The sequence below is a fragment of the Microdochium trichocladiopsis genome (assembly GCF_020744255.1).
Source record: "Microdochium trichocladiopsis strain MPI-CAGE-CH-0230 chromosome Unknown B0I36scaffold_20, whole genome shotgun sequence".
Taxonomy (NCBI): domain Eukaryota; kingdom Fungi; phylum Ascomycota; class Sordariomycetes; order Xylariales; family Microdochiaceae; genus Microdochium; species Microdochium trichocladiopsis.
The window spans coordinates 49229-75719 of NW_025763563.1; the positions used below are offsets into that span (position 1 = coordinate 49229).

At 53.5% G+C, this 26491-nt stretch overlaps 7 protein-coding genes across 7 annotated transcripts; 3 read left to right on the forward strand and 4 right to left on the reverse strand.

Moving 5' to 3' along the window:
* Window positions 1-1223: 1223 nt before the first annotated feature.
* On the forward strand, window positions 1224-2812 carry B0I36DRAFT_356802 (cytochrome P450; the record flags this gene model as incomplete). Its single annotated transcript, XM_046157685.1, has 4 exons — window positions 1224-1476; window positions 1555-2000; window positions 2067-2294; window positions 2447-2812. The coding sequence occupies 4 exons, from the start codon at window positions 1224-1226 to the stop codon at window positions 2810-2812; spliced, it is 1293 nt and encodes a 430-aa protein (XP_046003775.1).
* A 5116-nt stretch (window positions 2813-7928) lies between these two features.
* On the reverse strand, window positions 7929-8270 carry B0I36DRAFT_258175 (uncharacterized protein; the record flags this gene model as incomplete). Its single annotated transcript, XM_046151069.1, has 1 exon — window positions 7929-8270. The coding sequence occupies one exon, from the start codon at window positions 8268-8270 to the stop codon at window positions 7929-7931; it is 342 nt and encodes a 113-aa protein (XP_046003776.1).
* Window positions 8271-8995: 725 nt separating this feature from the next.
* On the reverse strand, window positions 8996-10278 carry B0I36DRAFT_437097 (uncharacterized protein; the record flags this gene model as incomplete). Its single annotated transcript, XM_046162886.1, has 2 exons — window positions 9847-10278; window positions 8996-9777 (listed from the first exon to the last, which is right to left on the reverse strand). Exons 1-2 carry the CDS (start codon window positions 10226-10228, stop codon window positions 8996-8998), a joined length of 1164 nt encoding a protein of 387 aa, XP_046003777.1. The 5' UTR covers window positions 10229-10278.
* Window positions 10279-15222: 4944 nt separating this feature from the next.
* On the reverse strand, window positions 15223-16536 carry B0I36DRAFT_356804 (uncharacterized protein; the record flags this gene model as incomplete). The annotated part of the gene is made up of 1 exon (XM_046157686.1): window positions 15223-16536. The coding sequence occupies one exon, from the start codon at window positions 16534-16536 to the stop codon at window positions 15223-15225; it is 1314 nt and encodes a 437-aa protein (XP_046003778.1).
* Window positions 16537-17916: 1380 nt separating this feature from the next.
* B0I36DRAFT_370510 (ankyrin repeat-containing domain protein) lies at window positions 17917-19404 on the forward strand (the record flags this gene model as incomplete). The annotated part of the gene is made up of 2 exons (XM_046159918.1): window positions 17917-19305; window positions 19381-19404. 2 exons carry the CDS (start codon window positions 17917-17919, stop codon window positions 19402-19404), a joined length of 1413 nt encoding a protein of 470 aa, XP_046003779.1.
* A 1078-nt stretch (window positions 19405-20482) lies between these two features.
* B0I36DRAFT_258156 (uncharacterized protein) lies at window positions 20483-22047 on the forward strand (the record flags this gene model as incomplete). Its single annotated transcript, XM_046151064.1, has 3 exons — window positions 20483-21462; window positions 21523-21654; window positions 21723-22047. The coding sequence occupies 3 exons, from the start codon at window positions 20483-20485 to the stop codon at window positions 22045-22047; spliced, it is 1437 nt and encodes a 478-aa protein (XP_046003780.1).
* Window positions 22048-23249: 1202 nt separating this feature from the next.
* On the reverse strand, window positions 23250-25526 carry B0I36DRAFT_426187 (uncharacterized protein; the record flags this gene model as incomplete). The annotated part of the gene is made up of 2 exons (XM_046162381.1): window positions 23250-25056; window positions 25333-25526. 2 exons carry the CDS (start codon window positions 25524-25526, stop codon window positions 23250-23252), a joined length of 2001 nt encoding a protein of 666 aa, XP_046003781.1.
* Window positions 25527-26491: the final 965 nt, after the last annotated feature.

A 26491-nucleotide genomic window follows, 5' to 3' on the forward strand; every position in this document is an offset into this window, starting at 1 on the left:
TTACCATCGCAGCGACGGTAATCCAAATATCCCAGCATGGTTGGCCACTGTTCCTTCGTTCTGTCAAACGGATGATGACCAGCACGACGTCAAGCACCCATATGATAGGAGCTACAACGATGCACCCGACCGCTTCTGATGTAAGAGGAAGCATCAACATGATCGACGATGATGAAAGACAAAGGGGTGTGAGAAGTGTCCAAGAAGAAGCCTCAGGATCTTCGTCCGGCACGCGATCGCCTTTATGTACTGTTGCGGCGCTTATGCATGCGAGCCGGCGAGATCCCGGGCCCTGGCTTGGCTCGGAAAAGCAGCGCCTGGCCCCCGGAACTGCCAATTGGTTGATATTCTTGCCCAGTCCCTACTAATGTCTCGTTGCATGGAGTGTCGTTCAGGGGCTCAGAAGGACGCCTCAACAATGCGACCATGGTAGCCTCCCACTTTCTTCAGGCTTGCTTCCGATTCTAGTTCGCATGCAACCCTACGTAAACCTCTGAGACTTTTGCTAGAATGTCACTATCTTGTTCGGAAGTCAAGAACCTGCGTTAGGCTTCACGCCGAGGGAATCAGGCTGTGCGGCGATTTTGACTACGGAGGTCTGGCCCATGGCTCTTGTTTCAGTGTGAGACTTCACTGTGTGAATGTGCTATGCTGGTGTGTTCGAAGCGGCTCCTCAGCCTTAGGCGAGCCATGTCTCTGGGATAACCAGATTGGGCCAGGGTCGCCCGACGGATGGTACTGATCATGGCCCTCGTACGAAGTTCTCGGTACGCGATTCGCGTAAGTCCTCCATCGCGCGCCACGATCGAGATCCTGTCTTTTGCACAGGCTCACAATGAGGAACCTGGCCCAATTCGTTGCCATGCACTCCTGTCTTCCAGGGGCGCGCTGCCAAGTGCTGGGTCACTATCACTGGGAAGATACTGGACCACAACCGTGGCAAAACAGCTGGATTCAACGCCTTTACATAGAATGACACAAGTCCACACACATCCTCTGAGACCTGCCCGCTTTGTTTGGTGAAAGGCAATGTGGTCCCATATGTCGAGGTAAACAAGAAATCCTCCATAATAGCGTGCCTATGTATCACTCTATTAGACCCGAAGTCTCCCAGTCGTCACCGACAAAGAGCACTCGGGACAATCTTCGAGCTGCAACATAGGTTCTTTACTAAACATAGTATACGACTATAACGGCGTGCGAATCGAAGCTTGGCAGTCACAATGTCGTCGACATTTGCTGCTACGCCTTACGCGTTCCAGGAATCTTGGATTCGGAATTCTCTGGAGATTGCCTTTGCTACCTATGCTGGCTACAAGGTTATGGTCGCGCTCTACAACATCTCTCCCCTCCATCCCCTGTCCCGTTTCCCCGGACCAAAGCTTGCAGCAGCAGGATACTTTTACGAGGCATATTACGACTGGATTTGTGGCGGCAAGTATACGCAGCAGATCAAGCGCATGCACGAGAAGTACGGTGAGTGTATAGAGATGTCTTGGAGGGTAATGAGAGTCCACGATCAACTGTAAGTAATACTGTAGTATCCGTTCCTAGGTCCAATCGTCCGCATCAACCCCGACGAGCTGCACTGCAACGACCCTCTCTTCACCGACGAGATATATGCCGGCCCGGGACGAATCCGAGACAAATGGTACCACCAGCTCAACACGGGCGGTGCCGGTCCTGTGTCGGCGACTGCCTTCTCGACTGTGCTGCATGAGGTGCACAAGATGAAGAAGGCCCCCTACGCACGATTCTTCTCCCGCCAGCAGATCGCCAAGCTCGAAGGTGAGGTCCTCGATGCAGCGCAGCTCGTAACGAACAAGATGCTATCCATCGCGCAATCCTCGAAGGAGGCCAACAAAAGCCAACACGGCGAGGTCTTCGACGTCAAGGACGCCTTCAACTGCTACACGGCCGATGTCATCGGGCAATATGCCTTTGGCACATCCATGGGCTTCATTACACAGGAGGGCTGGACGCCCAACTTTGCGACCTGGGTCAAGTCATTTCTGCAGTAGGCCTACACGATGCGGCATAATGCGGTGGCGCGCAAGCTCGCGCAGTACATCCCGCTCATGGCGGACCACATGGGCGAGGATATTGCCACTGTCATGAGGCAGATGAATGTCGTCATTCCGGGGTACATCCAGGCCGCACTGGACGATCCGGAGAACCGGCGTGTGTTTGCCGAGGTCCTGCAGAACAAGAGTCTTCCAGATAGTTACAAGGACATGTTCCACCTGTCTGGAGAAGGGTTCAATTTTCTGCTAGCCGGGACAGAGACTACTGCAGTAAGTATCGTCATCATCTCCCGTTCTTTTCACTGTCATCGCCATCGTCATCGTCATCTCCGGCCGGCGCGCTGACCCGGTGTTAGGCCATTCTCACCGTCATCACATATCACCTCCTCCATCAGCCAGCCATCTACAAGCGCCTTATGCAGACTCTTAGCGACACCTCTCCCTCCACGCTAAAATGGTCCCACCTCGAGAACAAGCCTTACTTCTGGGCCATCGTGCAAGAATCCCTGCGCATCATGCCGGGCGTCTCGCACCGCTCCGCACGCATTGCCAGGGATGAAGATCTGCACTACAAGAACGCGGCTGGCGACGTCGTTTACCTCGTCCCCCGTGGCACACCAATCGGGATGTCCTCGGTGATCAATCACATGGACCCTAAACTGTATCCGGACCCGGAGGCTTTCAGACCTGAGCGGTGGCTTCTGGACGATGGATCTCCAAACTACAAGCTTCAGAAGTATTTGCTGGCCTTCAGCCGGGGCAGCCGGTCTTGTATTGGCGAGAAGTAAGTTCTCCTTCTGTTCGGCCGCATATGTCTTGCTATTTCAATGCCTCACCAAATAGTCGAGAAAGGTCGCGAATGTCCAAAGGCTTACAACGGCTATGCACAGTCTTGCGTACTGCGAGATCTACATCATGGCCGCGCTCATGGCGTTCCAGGTTATCCCACGCGCCACGCTGCACGAGCCTGGCGACCCGGCTGAGCATTTTAAATAGGCAATTGCTACACCGGCGTGAACGAATGGCTACACCGGCGTCACTCTTATACAGGCGTCACTTCCATGGCCTCTGATTCGCTCTTTTTTCCTTCGACCCACAGGTACATCGGCGCAAAGGCGGTGAAGCCAGCTCCCTTAACAAGTCCCTCAGCTTCGGTAAAGAACCAATAGGGTCAACCCAGGTCTAAATCGAGCTCATAACAAGATCTGCAGAACAAGACCAATTCAAGTATGCTCTAGATGCCAGCTCTCCATATCGCTATCCTCTCACTACTATCGAGGGAAGTACCTCCTCGTCGCTGTCAAGCAGCTCCCACTGACTCCTTCGCCTACGAATGCTAGGCTGCGTCTGCCGCCCGCTGGCACGTACTCCTGTAGTTCTTCCAGCTCCAAGAACAACTGACCGGCTGCGCGTTTGGCGCTGGGATGGGGTACTGGCCTGGTTACTAGCCTGGCTGCTGGTCTGTTGGCTCACTTCCAGTGGAGGCCTAGCTAGCGTTGACTTGTTGAGACTTCCCGGTGGTCGACCACGTCTGCGCCGTGGTGACTTGCTTGCTGGTTTGTTGGCTGGCTGGCTACTGGGCTGGCTGCTTGCCCCGATGGCTAGCCGCGCTGGAACAACCTGCGTGGTGTTCTTAGGTCTGCCCCGGAGAGCAGTGGCGATCTTAGGGTCGAGGATTCGTCGGTATGGATCTCGAGAGGATGGCTCTCGTAGGCGCCACCGAGGATGGACCTCCCATTTGGTGAAAGGCGTGCCACTTCCCAGCTTTGAGTAGATTGTGTGACAGCAGGGGATTCCAAGTTCCGTCGAAACCGAGCATTCCTCGCCGCAATCCCCGAGAGGGTCAGGAAACGGATTCTTTCTTGTCGGCATTGCTTTCCTTGCCAGCCGATATTGTTTCGTGATCAGTCCGAGACCCTTCGAAGAGAGCGCTATTCGGAGTTCGCCAAGATACTCCGAGCCGGACCCCATATACTCTCGTGCGGTAAGTACCTCATCCGCTGCGCAGGCATCGTTGAAATCCCGCTCTTGGTCCTTCATCATGTCCTGCATAGCCTCAAAAAGGCGATAAAGATTGCTCATACCATTCAGAAGATAGCTCTTGATGTTGTTGTTGCTTGCTTCTGTACCAGAGGTGACACGGACCCCGAAATTGCGATACTTCCGGATGAAACAGCGGGCCCATTGGGCCCTGACGGGCATGTAGGTTCCATGGAGATACCGCAGGATAGCTCGCTGGTCATCAAACTCCTTACAGAGGTTTGCCCATGCCTCCTCGTGGGCCTCCTCCGTCTCAGCAAATAAGACGAGCTTCCACATGATGAGAACTCCTCGATAGTTATGAGGGATAGCCTCGGTTGTTGGCGTGTGAACCAACTCTCGGTCTTGAGGGGTTAGTTGAGCTTGTGGCTGCGGGGTAGTTGCCTCTCCGTCGCTGGTACCAGGGCTACTTCTGCTGCTGCTGCGGGCGTTAACCCACCTCTGCTTTGACTTAAGCAGGATGTTCGAATTGATGTGGTGGATGCACAGCTGCTGCTGTACATCGGGGAACTGGTCGTTCAATGCGGCTTTCATCTGGTCGTCGAAATCGGTGACGATCACATCCGGTCGCCGGATGGAGTGCTGCTCTGCTAGCTGTCGAATGCTCTCGGAGAGGAATTGGAACCCTTCTCTCCTCTCGTTATCTATCAGACCGAAGGCAGCGTTATAGACAGAGCCAAGGCATGTCTGTCCCGTTGCTTGGAATAAGGGAAGCTTGAAGCGGTTCGTGTTATATGTGTTGTCGAAGCTGATCACCTCGGGGAACCGCTTCCACATCTGGAGGCAGTAAGGAAATGTCCAGACAAGGCCAACAAGACGGTTTGGCTCATCGTCTCCCCACTTAACGAGATAGGGAACCTTCATCTCGTCAAGCAGCTTGATCAGTGCTGCAGTAGGAGTATGGCCATCCAGCTTGTCTCGGTTGATACGAGATCTGGCGTTATAGATGTCTTTCCGTGTAAAGGATGATTCGGGATGCTGCTCCTGGACGATAGCACGTACGTCACGGGCCCGAATTCCGACCCGACGGCTTGTCGATTCGACCGTTGTCCTGATAGGCTCGGTGAGTCTCCGATGGGAGGGATGAGCAGATGGCCCGATGCTGCGGCCGTGGTTATGCTGGCTGTGTTCGGGCTTCGAGTGTTGTCGTAAGAGCCACTTCCCCTCTTCTAACGCCTCGGCAACAACCATCCATTTACATCCACACTTTCGAGACTTCCGTCGTCGAAGTCCTGCGCCTTGACTAAGGGCTGGTTCTCCGAATCGATCGCATTGAAAAGTGTACCGGATCCTCCGACCCTTATATGAATGTGCATTTCGTCGAACAATACCGAAGCCATTAGCCTTCGCGAAAGTATTCACCCACTCGAACAGGACTTCGGCTGACGGCGCTGGGTCGCCTGGGATAGGTGGGTTCGGGATCCCGTCAGGGACAGGCGATGACGAGAGGTCGGGCAAGGGCGGTGAAGCTATAGTCGGAGAGTGCCTGTCTCGGGGAGGCGAGTAGGGCGGAGGTGATTCGAGTGCATCTGAACTAAGCGGCGAGTAACCCCATCTCTCACGCCATTGGCGGACTTGTTCGTATGACCGGACGAGCTCGAGGGTTAGTCTCCGGTGTGTCCCAATCACCTCGCGTACTAGCTTGAGAACAGAATGAAACTCGGCCTTGGTGGGAGAGGGATGCTCTTGTACTGATCGCGGTGGAGAGGAGCGAGGTAGTTGGTCCATTTCTGGGCCTGGTATAGGGATTCTAACTCGTTGGGATCGTCTTCCTTGGAATGGGAAATCGTTCGAAAGGTGAATCTCTTGATCGAATCGTAGCCCCCATGGTGGCTCGTTCAGCCCGCGCGATCCACGGGGCCGTGGCGCGGTCGTCAACGTCTCTGGATATGAGGCGAAAAGATTATAGAGTGCTTCATCGTCGCCGACGCCGTAGTGTCGGCCAATGCTCGTGCCTGTGCTATTAGAGGAAGGTGGTCTTGAACTATCAGATTGGTCCTGCCGCTGTCGTTTTCGAGGCCGGAATTGATAGCTTCGTCGTCGTTGGTTGCTTAGGGAGCTAGATGGAGACTCGGGCTGGGACATGACGGCCTCGATCGCGATAGGGAGTGTCGCACGCACGGTGAGAAGATGAGTAAAAGAGTACTTGATTCGACTATGAAAGAAGGAAAGAAGGGTCTCATTTCGGGCAGAAAGTAAAGACCTGCTTTGCGATGCCGATTCTAGATGAGGCTGTTAGCGTGATCTGATACAGCCTGTGTTCGAGCTTTGGTCTCAGCAGGGGTCCAACACACCTCACTCCAGCCCTGTGACCTTAACAAATACCGTATCTTTCGCGAAAATCATTCTAAGTAGGCTCGACATGCGGCAAAGAGGTAATTAGTGTGGTAGCTAGCTGGTGAAGAGCTTCCATAAGGCGCGTCGATCGTTGCGGTGGAGAGGTAAGCCCGAGGTACAACGGGCGCTGTTGGCAGAATCTAAATGCACTAACAAAAAGGGATGGACCAATCAAAGGCCATGGAAGTGACGCCTGTATAAGAGTGACGCCGGTGTAGCCATTCGTTCACGCCGGTGTAGCAATTGCCTTTAAATACGATCACGACATGATTGTGCTGCAGACCAAGAACGGTTCCATTAGCTGCAAAATAAGCATCTGCTAAGGGCTTCGCGTTCGAGCTTGTACCCTACTTTACGCCTGGTCTCGCTCAAGTCAACAAGCGGCTACAAGGAGTAAGAGGCGAGTGACGGAGCATAAAGTGTAGACGGCTATTGCTGGGGCAACTTGGCTGAACAGCATGAGACCTGGGCAACGGAGGTCACACGATGATGGTGTCGCGCGATCGTTTCTGGACAATTACCCTATGTATTGCATCGAGTAACAATGCTATCTGGATCTGCCCATGCTATCGCCGCCAAAGGTTGTTCATTAAAAGCCTCTAGCATTGCGATGCTCGTCGAGAGTCTTGGGAACACGATTGAGCAGAACACTTGTTTGCACTTCTTTAAATGTTATACTGAATCCTTCTCGTTTCATCTTCATATACGAGATGAAAGCATGGTTATTGTACCTGGCTTCAAAGCATTGCCAAAGTTAGTGGTCAATCCGGACTTACCCGAGATGTACCTGCCTTCCATTCATGTGTTGAAAGCTCCATCGAGCATATCCGATCTTCCCAATCACCTGTTCAATGTCTGGCCGCTCAAGCGCCCGGAAATCCTGTCAGTACTGGGTGGCACGGTCGGCTATCTGCCTCGGTGACGGAGCCTCATTCGTCACCATGGGTTCCTATCTTCCAGGGGCACGTTGGCAAGTTCTCCTTCATTATTCCTGTGACGATGCGGGTCGACACGCATAGCAAGGTAGCCGGGCTCAAGACGCAGTGACCACGACGTATGGGATGCTTAACGGAAATATATATTAGAGCCGCCCTACGCCCCATACCCCTTAGGCGGTTAACCATTGTCTGCCTAGGCGTTACACATATCAATCGAAGAATCACAATCTAGGAATAATCTCCGAAATTCCTGGAGTGGTGCTCCGATTGAAACTAGGCAAGCGTGAAAGATATGCTGGCATAAATCGGATCTCATAACAAAGGCTCGTAACGCGTGGACCGTGGAGGACTAACGAGATATGGAGCCACGGTAAGGCTTACCTATATAGATATGCAGATGGTTCGTTCGCATTACGCCTCCGTCAGGCGCTATTCACCATCCTATATCACGGTAGCTTCTGATATCAAGCTCGTAGATGGGACAATATATACAAGTAGATAAATGCCGGGCAGTTTTCCGCAATATTACAACCCAGTTTTGACCTGTACAGACATGCTACATTCCTTGGCTCAAACTACCATACTCTGGTCAGATAACCATATACACATCGCAGTCAGGATGGAGACCAAGCCAATGATTGCTGACTTCCTGATGCCATTCCAGGTATTCATGGTATCCTACAGGCCCGTGCACAAAGTTTATGTCGCAAGCTGCCTCAGCGTTTAGAAAAGGGTCACCGTGTGTTGGCCACGTTTGGGGATTATGATTCCAACCATCATTGTTGGCAATAGACCTGCATTTACTAGTCCAATCATTGACCTTTTGCGTCGAGTTCCCGCTATGTGCAGTAGCCACCACCCCATACCGCCGGCCGATTTCGTCCCAACTACTGTACCAACGGACCCACAGAGTGCATTTGTCGAACGACATCGGATCGTTTACGGCATTGTTGAAATACTCGTTGTCGTGCGATGGGCTAGGACGAATAATGGCGAAGGTTGTCCTTGAATATACCAGGAGAGCAATAATGAGATGGCCAGATAGGCTTTTCATTATTTAGATGTGCCAGTTTCACATATGCCTTCGTGGCGATGGATAGACTAACCAAAGTCTTGAGCGGATGGTAAGAGAGTTGATGCATATATAGCCAAGTACAAGACCGTATGCTATAACATCTCGAGATGTTGACGTAAACAGCCAGCAAAGAAGCCTGGCCCTTCTCCGGCACCTCAAATTGGCCAGTGTGGAAGAGCCGAAGACAAGCTCTACCCCCTAGTTAATTCTATTTTGGCTGGTCAAGCAGTGTCTTCTGCACTGCCGCCCTCATAGAGGGCATGGTAATGTAATATGTAACATCTTCGTCGTGGTGCACAGTAGGAAGCAATCATACCGTTGGCCCGTGTCACAACTCGCGCACCGGGAGATTTACATCATGGCCGCGCTCGTCGCGTTGCAGGTCGTCCCACGCGCTAAGCCTTATGAAGCGAACACACCCGACCATTTTAAGTACGATCACGATATGAAAGTATTGCAGACTGAGAAGGGACCCATCAGTTGCAAGATGGATACTAGCTAAAGGTGCGTCGAGGAGTATAAGAAGAAGGAGAAGGAGAAGAAGGAAGAAGGAGAAGGAAGGAAAAGGGAAGCCCATACACCTAAGGCAATGAAAGAGATTCAATTGCTTCCGTCAGCAGACGGTATCGTGGCACTCCTGCGACAACTTCATGCCAATTGGCCTTGTCAATAGGCGGGAATCTCGAAGCAAGAACACCGCCTACCGTTACACTGCCAAAATCCTCATTGTTCGACTCATGCCCGTACATTTGGGCCGCCTCCACAAAGTCTTTGTCGATCGTGACCCCGTCGGAGACTTTAACGGCATAAGTATCGTCAGTCACGCTGTATGCTACGATGATGCCGAAGTCGGTGGGTCGATCAATGCCCTTCACCTGAATGTAGTTCTCGATGGCCACTACAAAGGTGTTCATCGTCTCTCCGGAGGCCTTGATGCTGGCCACAGCGTTCCGGATCCGGTTCAATGCGCCCAGGGCGCCTGCCGCGTTGTACGGCTGCTCGCCGACGCCGGACCGCACAGGGATCCTCTCGTAGGTGACCTCAGTCTTTTCAGCGACAAGCTTGGCGAAGTATTCCTTGATGATGGTGATCTTGTGCTCGTTTTCGGTCGGGATGATAACCCTAATGAATGGCCGGGTGGTGCTTTTTATAGCAAGCTCTGTGGTGTGGTTGGACATATTCGGGATGACCGAGTGGAGCTGTTTGAGGTCCTCGGGTGACATGACGACTCGCTTTTCCGTGTCTCTGAGTGCCTCAATGTTGGGAAATCGCTCCATCAGACATTTCATGCTCTCTACCGCTTGGAAAAGCCTCTCCACACACTCTCTTTGGCCAAAGATGAAGGCTCTGGCCTCTGGAGAACCTAAAAAATGTCGGAAGTAAGGGAGGTTAGTGGGATCCATCTCAGTAATATAATAGTTGTCAGACTCACTATCAGTCCCGGTGCCGGCGTCTACCGTGTTAACTTGGAGTGTGAGGTGTCGCACAATAGGAGATTCATTGTCAGATATCCAGCTGACGTTGTCGCCACACTCTTTGAAGACAGTTTTCAGAACTCGCAGTACTGAATCGCGTTGGCCGCTATTGGACCCAATCCACGCCAGAGTGATTTCGGGCTCGGATGCTTTGGTTGCCGAGCTGGGGCGGGTCTCCGAGCTGTAGACGTTGTACTCCATGGTGCAGCTACAGTCTGATCGATTCTTGATAGCTATGGTATTGTCACCATAGATGATGGTCGAGCGAGTAGCCGCAGGTATCTGCCCATTATCGCTGACCCACCAAACCTCCTTGTCGACGGTTTGGCTGTCCTCCATGACGAATGCGATAAACGAGGCTCAGTGTGATGTAAAGAAGCTTATTTGGGTTCCCAACAAGCTGTACGTCTGAAGGGGCGGCATTCTCTGGTCTTATATCCCTGCCGCCCACATAGACGTGCCTGCCTCCCAAGGCTTCCCTTGCATAGCCTCCTTGGAGGCCTAAGCAGGCAGGGAAGACATAACAAACATAGCGATATGGTCCTTGGTCATGCTTGAAAATCGATGGAGACACTTGTTTACACTGCCACAGAGCGACCGTGCACGGATCGATCGGGCAGTGCCTTCTTTGCTAGCATCTTGCCTAAGTGATATCTTGGGGGAGGGGAAGGGGGGGGGGGGGTAGGACTCTCATTGCAATGACATCTGAAGCCCATAGAGTGTTGGCTTTGTCCCAGCAGGTAGCCTAGGCTGACCAGGGCAATGGGCCGAGAGAAATTCAGCACCTATTGTGGTAGGGCCGTGCGGGTTTACATGATCTGGGAGCTGCCTATAGAGTGGTACAAAATATTTGAGGCCAATGCGATCTCTTTCATGGATAGTTCTCTACCATCACCAGTCACAACCCCTAACGCAGCTTAATTTTTACCTATCGAATACGCGGGCGCTATGGCCGAAACTGACAAGGGGTGAACTCCCATTGGTCGCAGTGGTTGTTTTGTCACCGATCAGAAAAAGACTCGCCCGCCCCAGCACGCCATGTGGCAACGCTGGCATGAAAGCGTGTAGACGATGCCCAGCAGTCAACACGCACCCAAAGTCTGTCGCTCTCGTCACGCAATACGACAATCCCGACAGAAGTGTGAGCTTTCTACTTGCCGGTCGGACGCTCCCGTAAAGTTCACTGTCCTAAAGCAACCATTTTGGAGAGAGCCGGGATGCACGGTGTTCGCCAACTAGCGCAAGGCAGACAGGTTCTCAGCAGCGCCATGCGTATCAGAAACTTTGAGCATGGTCTGCCATGCTTGCGCAAGCCATTTCCTTGGCACAGTGGTGGGCCGAGAGCCTGGTCATCAGAGTGCCTATGGCGCATGGCCAGAACTGGGTGGCTGTAAGATATGGTGCTGTTGGAATTATGCACCCGGATAGCGAGCTCTATCATTAGCCGAAGGTACCTCGCCTTCAACGCTCAAATTGCAAGACACTCCCGTCCAAGACTTGGCATCAGTCAAGGCGATATGCAGGTTATTCGAAGTAATATTGATGACTTAGATTCATCTGACGCGAAAGCCGTGGATTACCCAACTACAGCCTAGCCCGTGTTATGGCTGATAGTCCCCCACACGCACACGCGGATCAGTGAAACAATCTATATGACCAGCTCTTAGAACTCTCACCGAGCGCTTCTGGATGACGATTGCATAGGTCCGGGACCCCTCCAGGAAACGGCACGCGCGCGGGATGTGGCAGTGCTTCACCATTGCCGTGGCCCAGCACCGACATTTGAGCATGCGGCCGTTCAAAGGGATATATGTCCATCCCTTTCAGGTAGAGACTGTAAAAGGGACTAAGAGCATGACGAAGAGTATTATCTGGGGAACTGCCCAATATACATGGCCATTCGCTAAGTTTGGACTTTCTGTACCTCCTGGAGCAGTGGTCCCATTGGGCAATCCTCCCAGAATCAGAATGACAGAGCCGTGTTCACCCCTGTTATATACCAAGACAGCACTCTTGTTGAGGCTCTGGTAGCTGCCGTTCCCTAGCAAACCGCTCGTGTATGACTCGCCATGATTTTCGTCGCAGCCACATGGCTCATAGATGGAGCAGATGCACTCAGCCGGCTTGGTCTCGTTCCTCCGCGCCGTAGCGTTATAGTAAATGCAGGAAGATTTCTACAAATACGCGTATTGGCCACCTGGGTATATCTCAGGGCGGGCTCCTGTCCCACTTAATCGAACCAACGTTGGTGGGTGCCCGCTAGAAGAGGGGGAGCCTGGGGGAGAAGGTTTCGTCGAGCCGCCAGTGTAGAAGAGACCGAAACTCGGTTTTGGGCCACTTCCAGTTGTGGTCAATCCACCGGCGTTGGAAAATGGAGACCCTTTAGGCAAATTCGTGACATTGTGGTATAGAGATTCAGTAGGATATCTCTGGCAGTTTTATGGGAGCACGCATCAACCAGGGCTGAGGAAGGAAAAGGGCTCTGCAGAAGTCTTCCATGCTGGCACATACCTCGATGACACACTACCGCCGCCTTTCGGTCCGCCAGCTTTGCCCTTGGCTTCCGCTAGGGTGAAGCATGCCAAAATTGTGAGCAAGGCCGCATCGAAGTAGAAAGGTGACCCGGATTGTGAGATTGATCCTTTGGTCCAGTTAGTACGAGGTGTATCTCTGGAGAAAATCAAGTATATGGACAATTCCTAGCCATAGGCACAGGCTTAGAGCCCGATGGGGCTGTGCTCGTATGTCTGCGAGGCTACTGCCAAGGCACACCGGGGAGAAATCTTCTCCAGAAATCCTTTCAGGAGATGAGCACGGCCTCTTTGCTATCTGGGTGGATTCGCGACTCATTACGCTGCTACGGGATATAGTTATCCAGCAGCGATTGCCCTCTGTAGGACGACATAAAAGCACCTGGTGGACAATGGTATCAGAAGCTCCGGTACTTCTTGGTCATCTTTCTGATGCCCAGTCTGTCCTGAACGGTACCCCCTCAGGCATACAGCCAGCCTACAAGGGGGAAAATAGTCCTCTCTTCCATACCCGCGGGCCTTAGGCAACGCAGCACCTACGTGGACTGCTGCGACGCTAGCATAAAGTGACCTGCAGAAGAGCAGCGGTGTATATGGAAGATGAAGGAAACAACACGCACCTCAGGTCTGATGTAGCATGGTCTACTTCGCAGCAAGGATTAATCACAGTGTAGTACCTAGGTATTTTTGGCTGCCTATTGGAGCCTGCTGTAGAGCTCAGCGTCGTTCGTGAAATGTGTGCTGCAGACACAGCTTATTGGCCTTTCCGCTGTTCGCTTGTTACATCCCGTGTAGAGAAAGGGCGCTCTTTTGGATCTGACCTCATAGAAATGCGACCAGTTGTTGCACACGACCCGCCGCCTTATTGACCTGATGGGCCCCACCCATGCACAGGGAGAGGGGAGCGACTTACCCTTGCGGCAGGGCGTAAGGCAGACAGGCTGTCGGAATGATGATCACCTGAGGCAGGCTATCGGTGTGCAAGGAAGTGGTCTGCTTACCATAGTAGCAGTGCAGACCATGCGCAAAGGTGCCTAATATGCATGGCGCAGCTGTCTGTGGTGCATGAGTAGCATTGAGTGGCTACAAGTCATAATGATGCACTCAGATAGCGAGCTCCGTCATCATTGTGAACTGCGGCTCTGGCGGGACGTCATACAACGTGCCGGGGGATTTGGTGGCCCAACACCTGGCGGACGAGAGATTCTGGGACGTCAAACTGCTCGCGTAAAGCGTGGTTCCGTCTTCGATGATGCCTACGAGCAGTTTTATAACCTGGGTGAAGGCATCAAAGAGCCTATACAGATTACTTTTGTTGATCAATTCGACCAGCCAGAGGCTGGTATCGATGGTGGAGGCGTGACCAAGGAGTTCCTCACAAGTGCTGCGGAAGAGGCCTTTGACCCTAGCGAGAACGGTCCTGGGTATTTCGTGGCCAACCAGCAGAACTTACTGTATCCCAACCCAAGCGCCTTTGATGAACGCGCTGAATTCCTTCGTTACACCGGCACGGCCAAGGGATCGCCGGAATGGAACAACGGAATGACTGACCTGTCCAAGCGGTACGAGTTCTTGGGACGGCTGGTAGGGAAGTGCATGTACGAGGGCATTCTGGTCGATATGTCGTTTGCAAGCTTCTTCCTGCTCAAGTGGGCGTCGTCAGGTCAGACCTCACCCACCGACCACAGAGCCAATCTCAACGATCTGCGGGATATGGATCCGGAGTTGTACCAAGGTCTGATCAGCCTCAAGAACTATCCGGGGGACGTTGCCGATCTCTCGCTGGACTTCACCATAACAGACCAGGTCAGGGATTTCCAAGGCAAAGTCCATACCATCACACGGCCTCTGCGCAAAGAAGGGTCGAGTTTGCCCGTCACGAACAAGGACCGGCCCCTCTTCATAGCATACGTTGTCAACCACCGCCTGGTTGCCCAGCCGTACCGCCAGACGAAAGCGTTCCTGCGCGGTCTGGGCACCATCATCAACCCTTATTGGCTGTCCATGTTCAACCAGTCGGAGCTGCAGCGCCTCGTCGGTGGCGACAGCACCGAGATTGACGTCGAGGACCTGCGCCGCAACACGCAATACTCGGGCCTCTACACCATTGGCGACGACGGTCTCGAGCACCCCACCGTCGAGATGTTCTGGCAGGTCATGCACTCCTTCAAGGACTCTGAGCGGCGCGAGGGCTTGAAGTATGTCACCTCGACGCCGCGCGCCCCGCTGCTCGGCTTTTCCCAGCTCAGTCCCGCCTTCAGCATCCGTGACGGCGGCACCGATGAGGATAGGCTGCCCAGCACGAGCACGTGCGTCAATCTTCTCAAGCTGCCGCGGTACACCTCTGCCGAGACGCTGAGGAGCAAGCTTTTGTATGCAATCCAGTCTCATGCTGGATTTGACCTGAGCTAAGCGGTGCTCCTGCAAGCCTCATAGTGACCACAGTAATTGTGGCGTCCAACGGCATGTAGAAGGGACAAAGTGGGTGGGACTTTTGAGCGATTGGCTTGGGGATCTGCGTTGCATTCTAGACAGTCCTTTCACCTCGCAGGCATCGGTCCAGCCGCGCAGGTAGGCCCTCATCGTGCTGGTTTCGACCTAGCTCTAGATTGAATAATCTCTAGGTCTTGTTCTAATATGTAGTCGGTTTTTCACCAAGTATGAATTGCTCTCAGTTAGCAGTACATCTTTGCCCAGTTCATTACCAAGTACCTAGTCCCGAAATCTGATGTCCTGGCATCCACTCAAGCGCCATTTATTGGACCCACCCACTGTATCACAAGCCAAGACAAAACATCATGCTCAGCTCGCCTTTCTAGCTGGACACTTGCTGTCCGTGGTCTTAATATTGACGAAGGCATGGACAATAAGCGCCGCCTGGCTCCCGCTCGGACACTTTGGATACGCGAGCGTCGTGACCGCCCAGTAACGCGTATCCTTGGCAGTGAGGGTTCCCGACTTGCGCGTGTACGAGCCCGGCGTGCACTGATTTAGGGGCAGGCAATCGAAGTAGACATTCGCCTCCGCGAGATTGTACCCCTCGGCAAGGGCCCAGCCGATCGCGACCTTGCCTTCCCAGTTGGCTTTTGCTGCCCAGGATCCCACCGTTACAGCCTTGGTGATATCATTGCCCCCGGCGCCGACGTATAAAGGCCCCTCGATACCGCCGCTGCGACCGCCCTGTAGCTCCGCGAGTGTGGGGGTGTCGTACCAGCCCCAACGGTTGCACCCCTCGCCGGGCTGCGTGTCCAGCGTGAAGGACTTCCTGGTGCTGCCGGTTGGCCTCTCGTAGCCAAAGGCCGCGCCGAAGCTGCAGATTTTGTGGGTTGCAGTCGGCGGCAGAGCGGACGTCGATGTCGATATCGATGCCGATGTGGAGGTTGTCTTGCATGGGACCGCCGCGCACTTGGTGCAGCGGAGTATCATCTCAAAGTAGTCGTGGGTGGTGGCCGAGTACGACGTGCACTGACCGCGAGCGTCCCGGGCCATGCAAGGAGCCATGCTCTTGAAAACAGAAGTGATTACGGTACCAGTGCTCGACTCGATTGATTCAGTTTGGCCAGAGAATGCCAGGAAGACGTCGAGAGCCTCCCTGTCGTCGTTGGGGCACATTCCCGCCATGACATCCTTGATCGGGGTAGTAACAGGAACCCCCAGGATGGTGGTAAAGGGCAGCATGCAGACAAACCCGGAACCATCCTGTGCGCACACGATTTTGGCCATTGGAGGGTTGCTCCAGGTCCTCGGGTCGAGCGAGTTGCCCTTCAGCTTCCATGCTACAGTCGCAGACTTGGTAGTGTAACCCGGGAAAGACGAAACGTTGAAGTACAGGTTAGGACCTATGAAGTCGAGGCAAACGCGCGAGGTGACGATGCTGCCGCTGGGCGTCGTGAGGGCGATCGCCGGGCATCGCTGCACGTAGTTGTTCTCTAAGGGCAGCTGGAAGTTGTCCTTGTCGGGCAACGGCACGCCCGCGAGGCTGCAGTCCTCAGTACAAATGTCGTAGTACGATCTTTTGGACAGCAACTCGACCGCTGTCCGGACAGCAGTTGTCCCAAGCGGCACGCCTGCGAGACCAAGACCGCCGAAGAGGCGGGCAAGTATGCGGAATTGCATACTGGCTGATTGCCGGGGCTTTTCAAGGCCAAACGGGCCGTCAGGGAACTGAAGATGGAGAGGTTCTGATAGCACTCACACCCGACTCAAGGCATTTCCCCATCTACTCACCTACGTAGTGTACACGCGCCGTCCATATTCGCATCGCGGGCTTTAGCTAGCCTACGCCTGCAGGGAGTGGCTGCGGAATCACCGGTTATGCTTGGAGGGAGACTCTGACGGATGGCATTGTAAAGGCCTGAATTTGTGCAACAAACAATTGGGCCCACACCTCGATATGGTGCGTCCCAACTCTGATCCTGAACAGTGTCAAGCCCTGTCGTAGTGTCAGCGCTTCAGTGCCGATGGAGTGACCCCAAGCAAAGTACGCCAAAGACGATGAGGCCATACTCAGCCTCAGTCGCGTTATGGTGTAAGTTGTCGCCAAGTTGACTTTAGCTGCAGGTAGTAGAAGCCCACCACGTCCGATCCGCGCGAGCTGCTACCTTCCAAGCCGCCTGTCCATAGAAAGCTGAAGATCTCAGATATACAAGTACCCATATAGGTCTCATCGTGAACGCTTACAGGAAAGCTTTCGGCGAAGACGGAAGAGGCCGTCAGGGAAGTCCCAGTCCCGTGCGATCCACGAATGTGGGGGTTCATTCAACACAACAAACATGCGCGCTAATCAAACAAAACACTTTGGTCAAACATACTGGATGCCAGATACGAAGCTCTTGTACCTTTTGGCTGTGGCCAAGAACGTGCAAATACGGATGTTGTGTGTGTCTGCTAATCCGCTACATTGTAGACATGTGAATTCTTGGTTTCTGTTTTACTTGAAGTCACTGGCCCATCTTGTCAGGCGGTGCCATATTCTTTACTGCCATATAGCTCTTTGAAATACATCCTGTGCATACGCTCACCCCTTGGCGCATCGTTGCGGACCGGCTTACTGGTCGGTTCCACCTTGCCATAATGAACGACAGTCAACCTTGTGACTTAGCACCAAGTCAGCTCTTAACGTTACCCAGAGAACTAGTCCTCTGCATTCTTGAACATCTCGATGCAAGGTCCTTGACGCAGGTGGAAAAGGCTTCTCGCGACCTCAGAGATGCCGCCAAAGCTGCCTTCAGGGCCGTTTATGGCCCTGGTATCCATCACCGCCAAGTTCAATCAGGGTTGTCGTTTCGCGAACTTGCGATTGAAGAACAACTATATGGCTGCGATGCGTTCGACACTGAGAAGGATATCAAATTTCTTTTGCGAGTGATGTACAACCAAGTGCCAGCACCCACAGACAACGACAACGATGACTTTGCCGCTTTTGTCCTTATAAGCTTACGAAGGAGCCGGGCTGAGAATACGCCTGCCTGGCTGGAGACTGCAGCCCTTGCCCTCATGGTTCAGACCCGCATCGAGGAAGCCGACGCATACTATGAGCGCCTCGCGGCCCTTGGGCCTTTCCCGCCGGACGTTGCCCTCGCGCAGGCGCGGTTTGGCTCTTGCCAGCGATTCGCCACTACCTTGCAGAATCTTGCCAAACCACCAACCGCACATCAGCTCGCAAAATCGGCAGTGTGCGCTGCTGTCCGGGGAGATGTCGACTTGCTCGAGTATCTGTGCGCAAACTTCTCGGTACAGCTGAACTGGGCGTTCGGCGATCACACCACTGCATCTGTCGCTGCCTTCGGTGGACATATCAATGTGCTGGAGTTTCTCCACAACCGCGGTGTTAACATTGTATCTCCAACGCTACGGCCATTGCCAATTCTCACGGCTGTCAACTGTGGTCGCCAAGAGGCGGTGCAGTACCTGCTAGAAAGGGGGGCGCCCACCCGCCACAATGGGTTGCTTCTCGCTGCCAGCGCCATATCTCGAGGATTCTTGGATATCCTCCGTCTGATTTCCGAAGTCAGGACCCTTCCAAACGCCGACCTCGCTGGGAGACTGCTCATCGGATACGCTGTAGTGTCCGAGGTTGCTGAAAGGAGGAAAGCAACCATCGAGTTCCTCGTCACGGAAGCTAAGCTTGACATCAACGCTCTCGGCGTGGGTGGCACAGCACTTCACATTGCAGTCAAGTCTGGCAACAGAGACATTGTCGAATGTCTTTTGACACTCGGTGCAGACCCGCTCGCCAAAGATCTTCTTGGACAGACTGTCTTTGAGCACGCTGTTTCCCACAATCGATCGATTGCCGAATGGTTGGCCAAGGAATACGGAGCATCCATCTCCAAGTTCGCGGCGCCGAAGGCTCGACTAGTCGCAGAGGTCATGCAGTCGTGGACGCAAAACTGGATCTACCGACTGGCCGATTGGGTTCAGGACAGAGTCCTGGTCTCGGCACAGGATACTAAAATCCAAGCTGTCAGGCGTGCATGGAGCGCGCACGGCATGAACGAGAAGCTCTCTAGTATATGGTTGCGCAATCAATCGCTTACAGCATTACAATGGTATGTGGGCGAGTTCCGAGGCAGGGACGTGGAGAAGTGTTACCTGGATGCCGCCGCAATCTCTTTCAGTCTAAATCGGGTGATCGATACAAGACAGGGTTTGGTAACGAGGGAGCACAGCAAGCCAATCAAAGACGACGAGCTATTGCAGGCGGCCCTAACGATCGCAACTGTGTACCACCCTTTCGAATCGATCATGCGCCGGGCGCTTGTGTCAGAGCTGCATCACAGAGTGCCCTCTGCGCGCATCCGTGCACTCGGCCAAGTTCTTGCTGGTCCCGAGGCCCAAATGTTCCTGACGGGCCATGCGGCAATCGTCCGGCAGGAGGCCGAAGTATTCACGAAATTTATTGATTCACAACGTTGGCGGCTCCGGGCAAATGGATATTGACTGGTCCTGCTGGTGCAGGATGCTCCTCAGCGTCTGAAGTAATTTGACCTATGTGTTTCTTCGCGCGCAAAAGGGTGAGGACTCACAGGGGCACTTCTCTGCTAATGAATGAAGGATTAAAGCCCGCCGTGCTGAATCTTCAGTGCGATAATGTAGATGTGAAGGCGGATAGAAAGGGACTTAGTTGAGTTCATCCAAGCCAAAACATACGTAGAGGTAGAAAGTCGAGCTGTCCTTGTACGTAATAGCTTAGGGTTGTGTTAGGCGTGCGAGCAATATTGACGGTGATGTTTTATGCAGTGTCGATCTGGGACCACATATCTAGGGTAACACATTTTTACCAGCCAACTTCCTAACACTGGGCGCTTATAGCACCGAGCTTTAGACTCTTATTAGGTCTACATGAAGTCGCTACGGTCTTCCCATTGGGCATGGTTCGAGAAACCGGCACCAGGCATGTCGCAAACGAAGCTCCATAATCACAGTCGAGATGGCTATCAAGGAAGAGCGAATCGTGTGATACTGGGCCAGAATGATTTCTTTCTACTAGTTAGATTCTTTGTTATCATACTTAGGCTCTTATTATGCTACTTCTTCAAAGTCTTTCCATTGAAATCCTTCAGTGCCCAACACATTGTCGGGGTTGAAAGGCACTCCACAAACTATGGACTAAACCTTGCACCACAAACAGAGCTAGACAGCGGCGCTTGGGCCAACATAGCAATGCAGGAGCTTTTGCCACACGTAAAATTCCCATGGTAAGAGAGGAATGCGGCTTGGTTGGAGATAATCTAGCTTAGTGAAACGAGGAGACGGGGACTCCGTCCGCAGCGCATCGTTTTGAGCATTTCTTAAACGTGTAGAAGTGAATGCCGGTGCCGTTAGCCGGCAGAGATTACAGAAACAAACAGACTCCTCAGGCTCCTAACTCAGCCATGAGCCACGATGCTTGCTAGTTGATGTCAGCACGTGATGCTTGGTTTGAGCATCTGACCAAGCAAATGGACTAGCTGGTAACTCATCTACCATGGGCCTGCTATTGCACTACAGTTTGACTCGTGTTCGCTGAACACGATTGAACTCAAGACTTATCCCACCAAGAATACAAGAAATGCACGTCATGCACGTCACCCGCATCGGGGGCATTATCGTCTTGTTACTCATTCTGTGCCGCCTGTGGGTGACGTACCGTGGAACAGGCGGGCTTACACTCCTTTCGGCGAGTGAGTCGGACGTAGGAAAGACAGATCTTGCAACTCTCGGATTTGTGCGTCGAGCCGACGTAGGGGGACACATCAGGCTCTCCTCAACAATCAAATACATACAAAGTTGTGTCCAGCTTTCTCGCGATCTACCTGTCGACAGAAGTAATGTTACAAAGGTTGCGCCACGGCTCATTGTAGAGCCCATCGAGGCAAGGCTAGATCAACCCGGGTCTCTGCAGATAGAGCCGTGCGATGCGATTCTCCTACCATTCGAAAATGCATACCCACGATCAGCCAAATACAAACACCTGGCATTCGGTATGGCCACGTCTTTGGTTCGTCTCAGTCGGAGCGTCGCCCCGATTGCTCATTGGGCCTCTGACCGCGGCACACTCCTCGTCGTGGTGATTGAAGACTACATCGGGCATGAGGACGAAGTCGCCGACCTGCTTGCACAGTTTGACAGCCTCAAGATCAACGCCATCTTCGCACCGCCCATCGCCAGCAACCATTCCATGTCTCAATCACATTTTGCAGTTCTCAGCAAGATGCTCGCCGAAAGCGGGCCAGAGACGAAGTGGTTCGCTCTGCTTGACGACGACACCTTCTTTCCGCACCTGGAGCCTTTATCTACCGCACTCAGCTCTCTTGATCACGACAACAAAGACCTTTATGTTGGCGGGCTGACGGAGGACTGGGGATCCCTCACGCGATTCGGTCTCATGGCTTATGGCGGTGCTGGCGTATATCTCTCTGCACATCTGGCCAGGAAGATCGGCAAGCTGGACCAGCTCCTCCAGTGCATCGAGGAGTCCCCGCCTCAGTTGGGAGACATCATCATCCGTGACTGTGTCTACCGCCACAGTCAGGCGCGTCTGACCGTGCTGCCAAATCTGTAAGTCCTTCCACCGCAGCATTGATGTCTTGTGACAAGGGACTAACCTGCTCGATAAAGCTATCAACACGATTTGCTAGGCGACCTGCGCGGCTTCTTCGAATCTGGTGTTGATCCTTTGAACTTGCACCACTGGAAAAGCTGGTACAGCGAACCCGTAGTGTCCATGGCGCAGGCGACGAACTTTTGCGGGTAATCATTCTCGTGAAGCACCGGGCTCCCAGCGACGTGTATGCTGACTAGGCGAGCTTGTGCCACAGGAACTGCTTCCTTCAACGATTCATATTTGGCAACGATACTGTCCTTAGTAATGGGTACTCGATCACCGTGTACCCAAAGGGTGTGGATTCGCTCAATCTCAACAAGATAGAGCGAACATGGGGCAACGTCTACGCTGGCGAGGATCCGAAGTACGAGTACAGCATGGGGGCGCTGCGCGACAGGGTGCCCGACAGTGATCACAAAACGTACTACCTCAAATACACGGAAGCCAGGGCAGATCTCATGAGACAGCTGTACGTGTGGAAAGGAGTCGAGGAGCGTGGAGTACCTGACGAAGTTGTCGAGCTGGTTTGGAGGAGATGACTCACCGCCAGGCTCATATCCTGCTCCGCAAATGGCCGAATATCATGTCGGGCAGGATTTCAATTCGGTAGGAATGCCTCAGAGGAAGACCGTGTCCCTCGAAATCTGGCTGGCAGTCACAGAAGTGTGATGACCAGTAGGCAAGAAAGCAAAGCGTGGAAGCATGAATCACTATGTGGCCATCGACAGGCTGCATGTCCTTCCCACTGTTCCGCCTTCCGATGACTGGAGAGCCGAGTCCTTATAATTGAGACGGGAAATGCAATTTGCCAGTAGAATGTTCTCAAGAGATAGGCAGCCGTCCAGCAGTGTCATACATCCTGGAGGGACGCGCTCTCGTGCGTCTTGCATATAAACGCCCCGCGAGGGTCTGATTTTGTAGAGCCAGGACAACACTCGCAGTGGTCTAAAGCGAACCAAGTTTCACCCAGCCTTCTGCTTCATTTAGCTCAATTCTTTGTCTAATTATCCTCAAGTCTTTTTAACGAATAAGTTATCTGCTTGACTAATATATAATTATCGATTGATGAAACATGACATTGACGCTGAAGCTGTGAAGCGGCGCCTCAGAGGATCATATCCCAAGGCTCCTAAATAGACCTGTGACAAACACTTAAACATGTACAATGAATGGCCGGCTTGCCTGGTCGAGCCGGTTTGCCTGACTGTCTCAACCCCCCATGATAGCCCACACCGAGCCTGCAAGGTCGCCTTGTCACTTTGTCCCGTTGATCTGCAACTCTTGGGGAAAGCTCCTAAAATGGATCGTGGCTGCACGATGGTGCCGAAACCTTGCGGCTACCATGCCCGGTTGAAAGCCTTGTCTCCTGCTGATTCGACGCGAGGACGGAGCCTGTAGCCTTGCGACTGGACCAATCAACCTCCGCTATTGGCAATTTCTTGGTGAAATGGCTTGCAGGGTGTCCCTGCCGAGGAACACCGGGGGCACCGTCCGTATGCAAAGCCTGCTTTGTTGGTTGGTCATGCGACCCGTTGATGAATAGTCGGTCATTCTGTCCGCTGTACTCAAACTGCCATGGTCACTTTGTCCGTGGTCCTACTCTCGTATGTATTCGTCGCATCCATGGTGGGGAAAGCACACTCGTGGTGCCATTCCGCGTTCTGCAAAGTGATGCCGATCTGCTCTGACCATTGATGACAACAGCAGGGCAACTGGCTGACACATATAACTGGCGTGCCAATCACAGAGGCTTGTCGGCATCCGTCATGACTACGTCGGAAGGTACTATCGACGAGTGCCCTGCGTCGTTTGTGGTGGCGTCAAGAAGACTGAACGTGGTGAACGACTCGTTGACGGCAAGCCAATGTTGGTCTCTCGCGAGACGAGTCGCTAGCCACAAGATCCGCTCACGTCTCTCATCAATCATCGACGCGACTTCAAAATACTTCTCATCATCGTCAATCTTGTCGTCCGCGAAGAAGTCATCTGGGTAATAGTTGGTTGTCCACGTCAGCCCCTTCATGGCGAAATCTTCGGGAAGGGGACGTGGAGTCGCCCTGCCGGCAGGCAAAGGAAACTCCTTGCTCTGGAGGCGCTCGTGGGTGCGGTATGAGAGAAGCATCGAATTGAGCAGCTCACAGACCAGTTCCCAAGGGAACGATCTTCCGACCGTACCAACAACGTTGTTGTACTGAGCTGCATGATAGAGAAACGCCAAGGACACGTGGAAGAACGGAAAGACGCTGTCGTCCCCACGCCGCTTCAGAACAACGCCTGCCGTTCCATTTGCCAATCGTAGGGCATCCTGCACGTCTGGGTCCGGTGCAGTGTCATGAGGCGTGGCTTCCTGTGTGAGCGTTTGTGCTTCGGCGGGTTCAGCCTTTTGCTGAAAAGCTTTCGCAATGAAATTGTCCTCCTTCCCGTAGCCCATGATGGCACAGCTGTTGGCCACAGCCGTGTAATAGCCAAACTCCATCCAGCGCCTGCCGATTTTGGTGATGTGGTTATCCAGCGCAGCAATGAACCGATCCGTGGTAGACTTGAGCTCGTCCCGAGATTGTCCAGTAAACAAGATCCCATGACACTTGACGTACTCTGTATCGATCGACGCGAGCTTGAGAGCCTTGCTTGATCTCTTGAGCAGCGGGTCGAATAATGTAAGGATAGACTCTCGCGCCGAAAGGAAAGGTGCTGGCACGCAAAGTGATTTTGTGTAGTAAAAGAGTTGCTGCAGGGTGTTTGGTCTGGCCAGGATGGCCAGGTGATGGTACAAGCGACCGATCGGGGGTGACTTGTCGCTTGCTCTGGAGTACCAATGGCGGGAGACTGATGTCCAGATCTCCCGATCACGAAAGTCGTCGTCGTCTATCCCCATCCTGTAGCGAGAGATATCGCCCAGACATTCCATCCACGTGTCCTCGAATGCAGGAACGGTCTCGTACAGGAGAGCCATCATTGAGTAAGCCAAGTAGATGAATGTGAGCATGTGTTCGAGCGAGGCTGGCAAACGATGCCGGAGAAGTTCGAGGAATGAATGAATGCCATGGCGCCACATGCGCGCGGGCATGCCATATTTGGTGGCGAGTCGCTTCAGAGCCGGGCTTGCCGCTGGATGCTGGCTGGCCAAGAAGAAGTCATGATGCTCATGGAGGAGTGTCCGATGAAGGGCTATCAGGGCTTGCCATTGTTCGTTGTTCAACTTTGCATCATTCTGTGATGACTGTGCATTATCAACCTCTATGCACTTTGACTCAACCATGACCAGTCCGGCGTAGATGCCCTTCACCTCTGCAACAAGCTGATCTTGACTGATTGGGCGAGTCTCGAGCTGTTTGAAGGGCTTCTCGACAGCCGCAGGCAACGGCTCGGCAACCCGCGGCCTGGTGGGCTTCTTCGACGAGCCACCCTTTTGCGGTGTCCACAAGGAGCCACCGCTCGTTGTCGACCTTCTAAAGTCCGCGTCATGGCCGATCTTGGCGGCCCTCGATCGCCGTTGTGGGCTGGAGCTGCGGCCTCGAGCTCTGGCGGAAGAGTTCGGGCTCTTGATCCTCTTGTTGGGGTTCAAAGGCGATGCGTCTCCCTTGGAGGGCGACTCGTCCTTGTCCACCTCTGGAACCAACGATGGGATGCCGGACTGCGGAGAGCTCGGTGCACTTGGCTTCTTGCTTTGCGGTCTGCCGTCCCAAGTCAGCGTGGGAACGTGAGACGTTGAGCAGGTCGCTTGCCGTGGCCTAGAGTCTTCAAGAAGCCGCAGGCACAGGAGAGCATGGGCATGAAGCGCGGGAAATAGTGCCATATGCCGGGGAGCTCGACACCACACTTACCTGCGAAACTCGGAGACCAAGACCGCAAGGTCGCGCGTGCTCAGCATATCCGAATGGGCTGAGTTGATGTGCTCCCTGATAGTGCTCTCGATAGCATCCACGTCCTTGCCACAGCCGCCTAGAGAACAGCTGATCTTTGCAGATCGCCTTAGGAAGCTCGTGTACGAGTTGTCGATGCCCTTGCCCTCGGACATGATGTGCGACGAAGCAACGAAACCTGCACGCTCTGGCGCAGTCGACGGCCTCGGGCTTAGTGACTTGAGTAGCGCGAATGCTGTGTGCGCAGGATCTGGACGCGGCAGTATCACACCACGAAACCTCGTACTGGAATTTGAACGTTAACAGTCGGTGCTCTGCTCGTTCCGTGGTGGCGCTGCTCCTGGAAAGAGCCAGATATTAGATGTAGGTTCGTGGGATACCGTATGAATGCTAATGCTGTTAATCTGAAGCAATATGTCAGCGCTCGTAAGGCGGCGAGGGAGGCCTGGGCAAGGAGCAGCCAGTGGTGCCGGTCGGACAGTGCGGTGTCATTGCACATGCTTTGGAAGCACAGAAGCTTCTCTTGACGGCAAGTAGGACGTGGCTGGGCTGGACTTACCCTGCTTGGTAGGCCGCTGGCTTTTGCAGGAGCACCGTTGAAGGAGAAGTTATGCGGAAGAAATCGACTTGTCTGTTCTGAACGGCGATGGACATGATGTTTTCGACCGGACACAAGGCAACTTAAAGGGTTCATAGACGTCGCTCGTGGGCAGCCTGCAGCTGGTGGGCGTAGCCTGCCCGAGTGGTGCGCGCACCATGTGCCGGAATACATAACGCTCAAGTCATTGTCCGACAAAAGCATGCTGGGCATTACCTGCGTGTCGTGTAGCACATATCGGCGGCGCCTTGGGCCAGCTTCGTAATGCTTCGAGTGCCACCCAGATGGACTCGATACATGTCCATGTAGACTCGTCCATCCTTACGTGGAGGGATTCATTCGCGTCGCAAGGCGCGTAGAGCAAGACGTTGGTGTGGTGCAGCAAAGTGCGTAGCGCCAGATCTGGTGTCCCTTGGAGCGCATGGGGCGGTATTGTGCAGCATACACCACGAGCAGGGCAATCATGTCCTGACCAAAGAAGCCGTCTTTGACGATAAGCAGCATCCCAGGTGATCACGATAG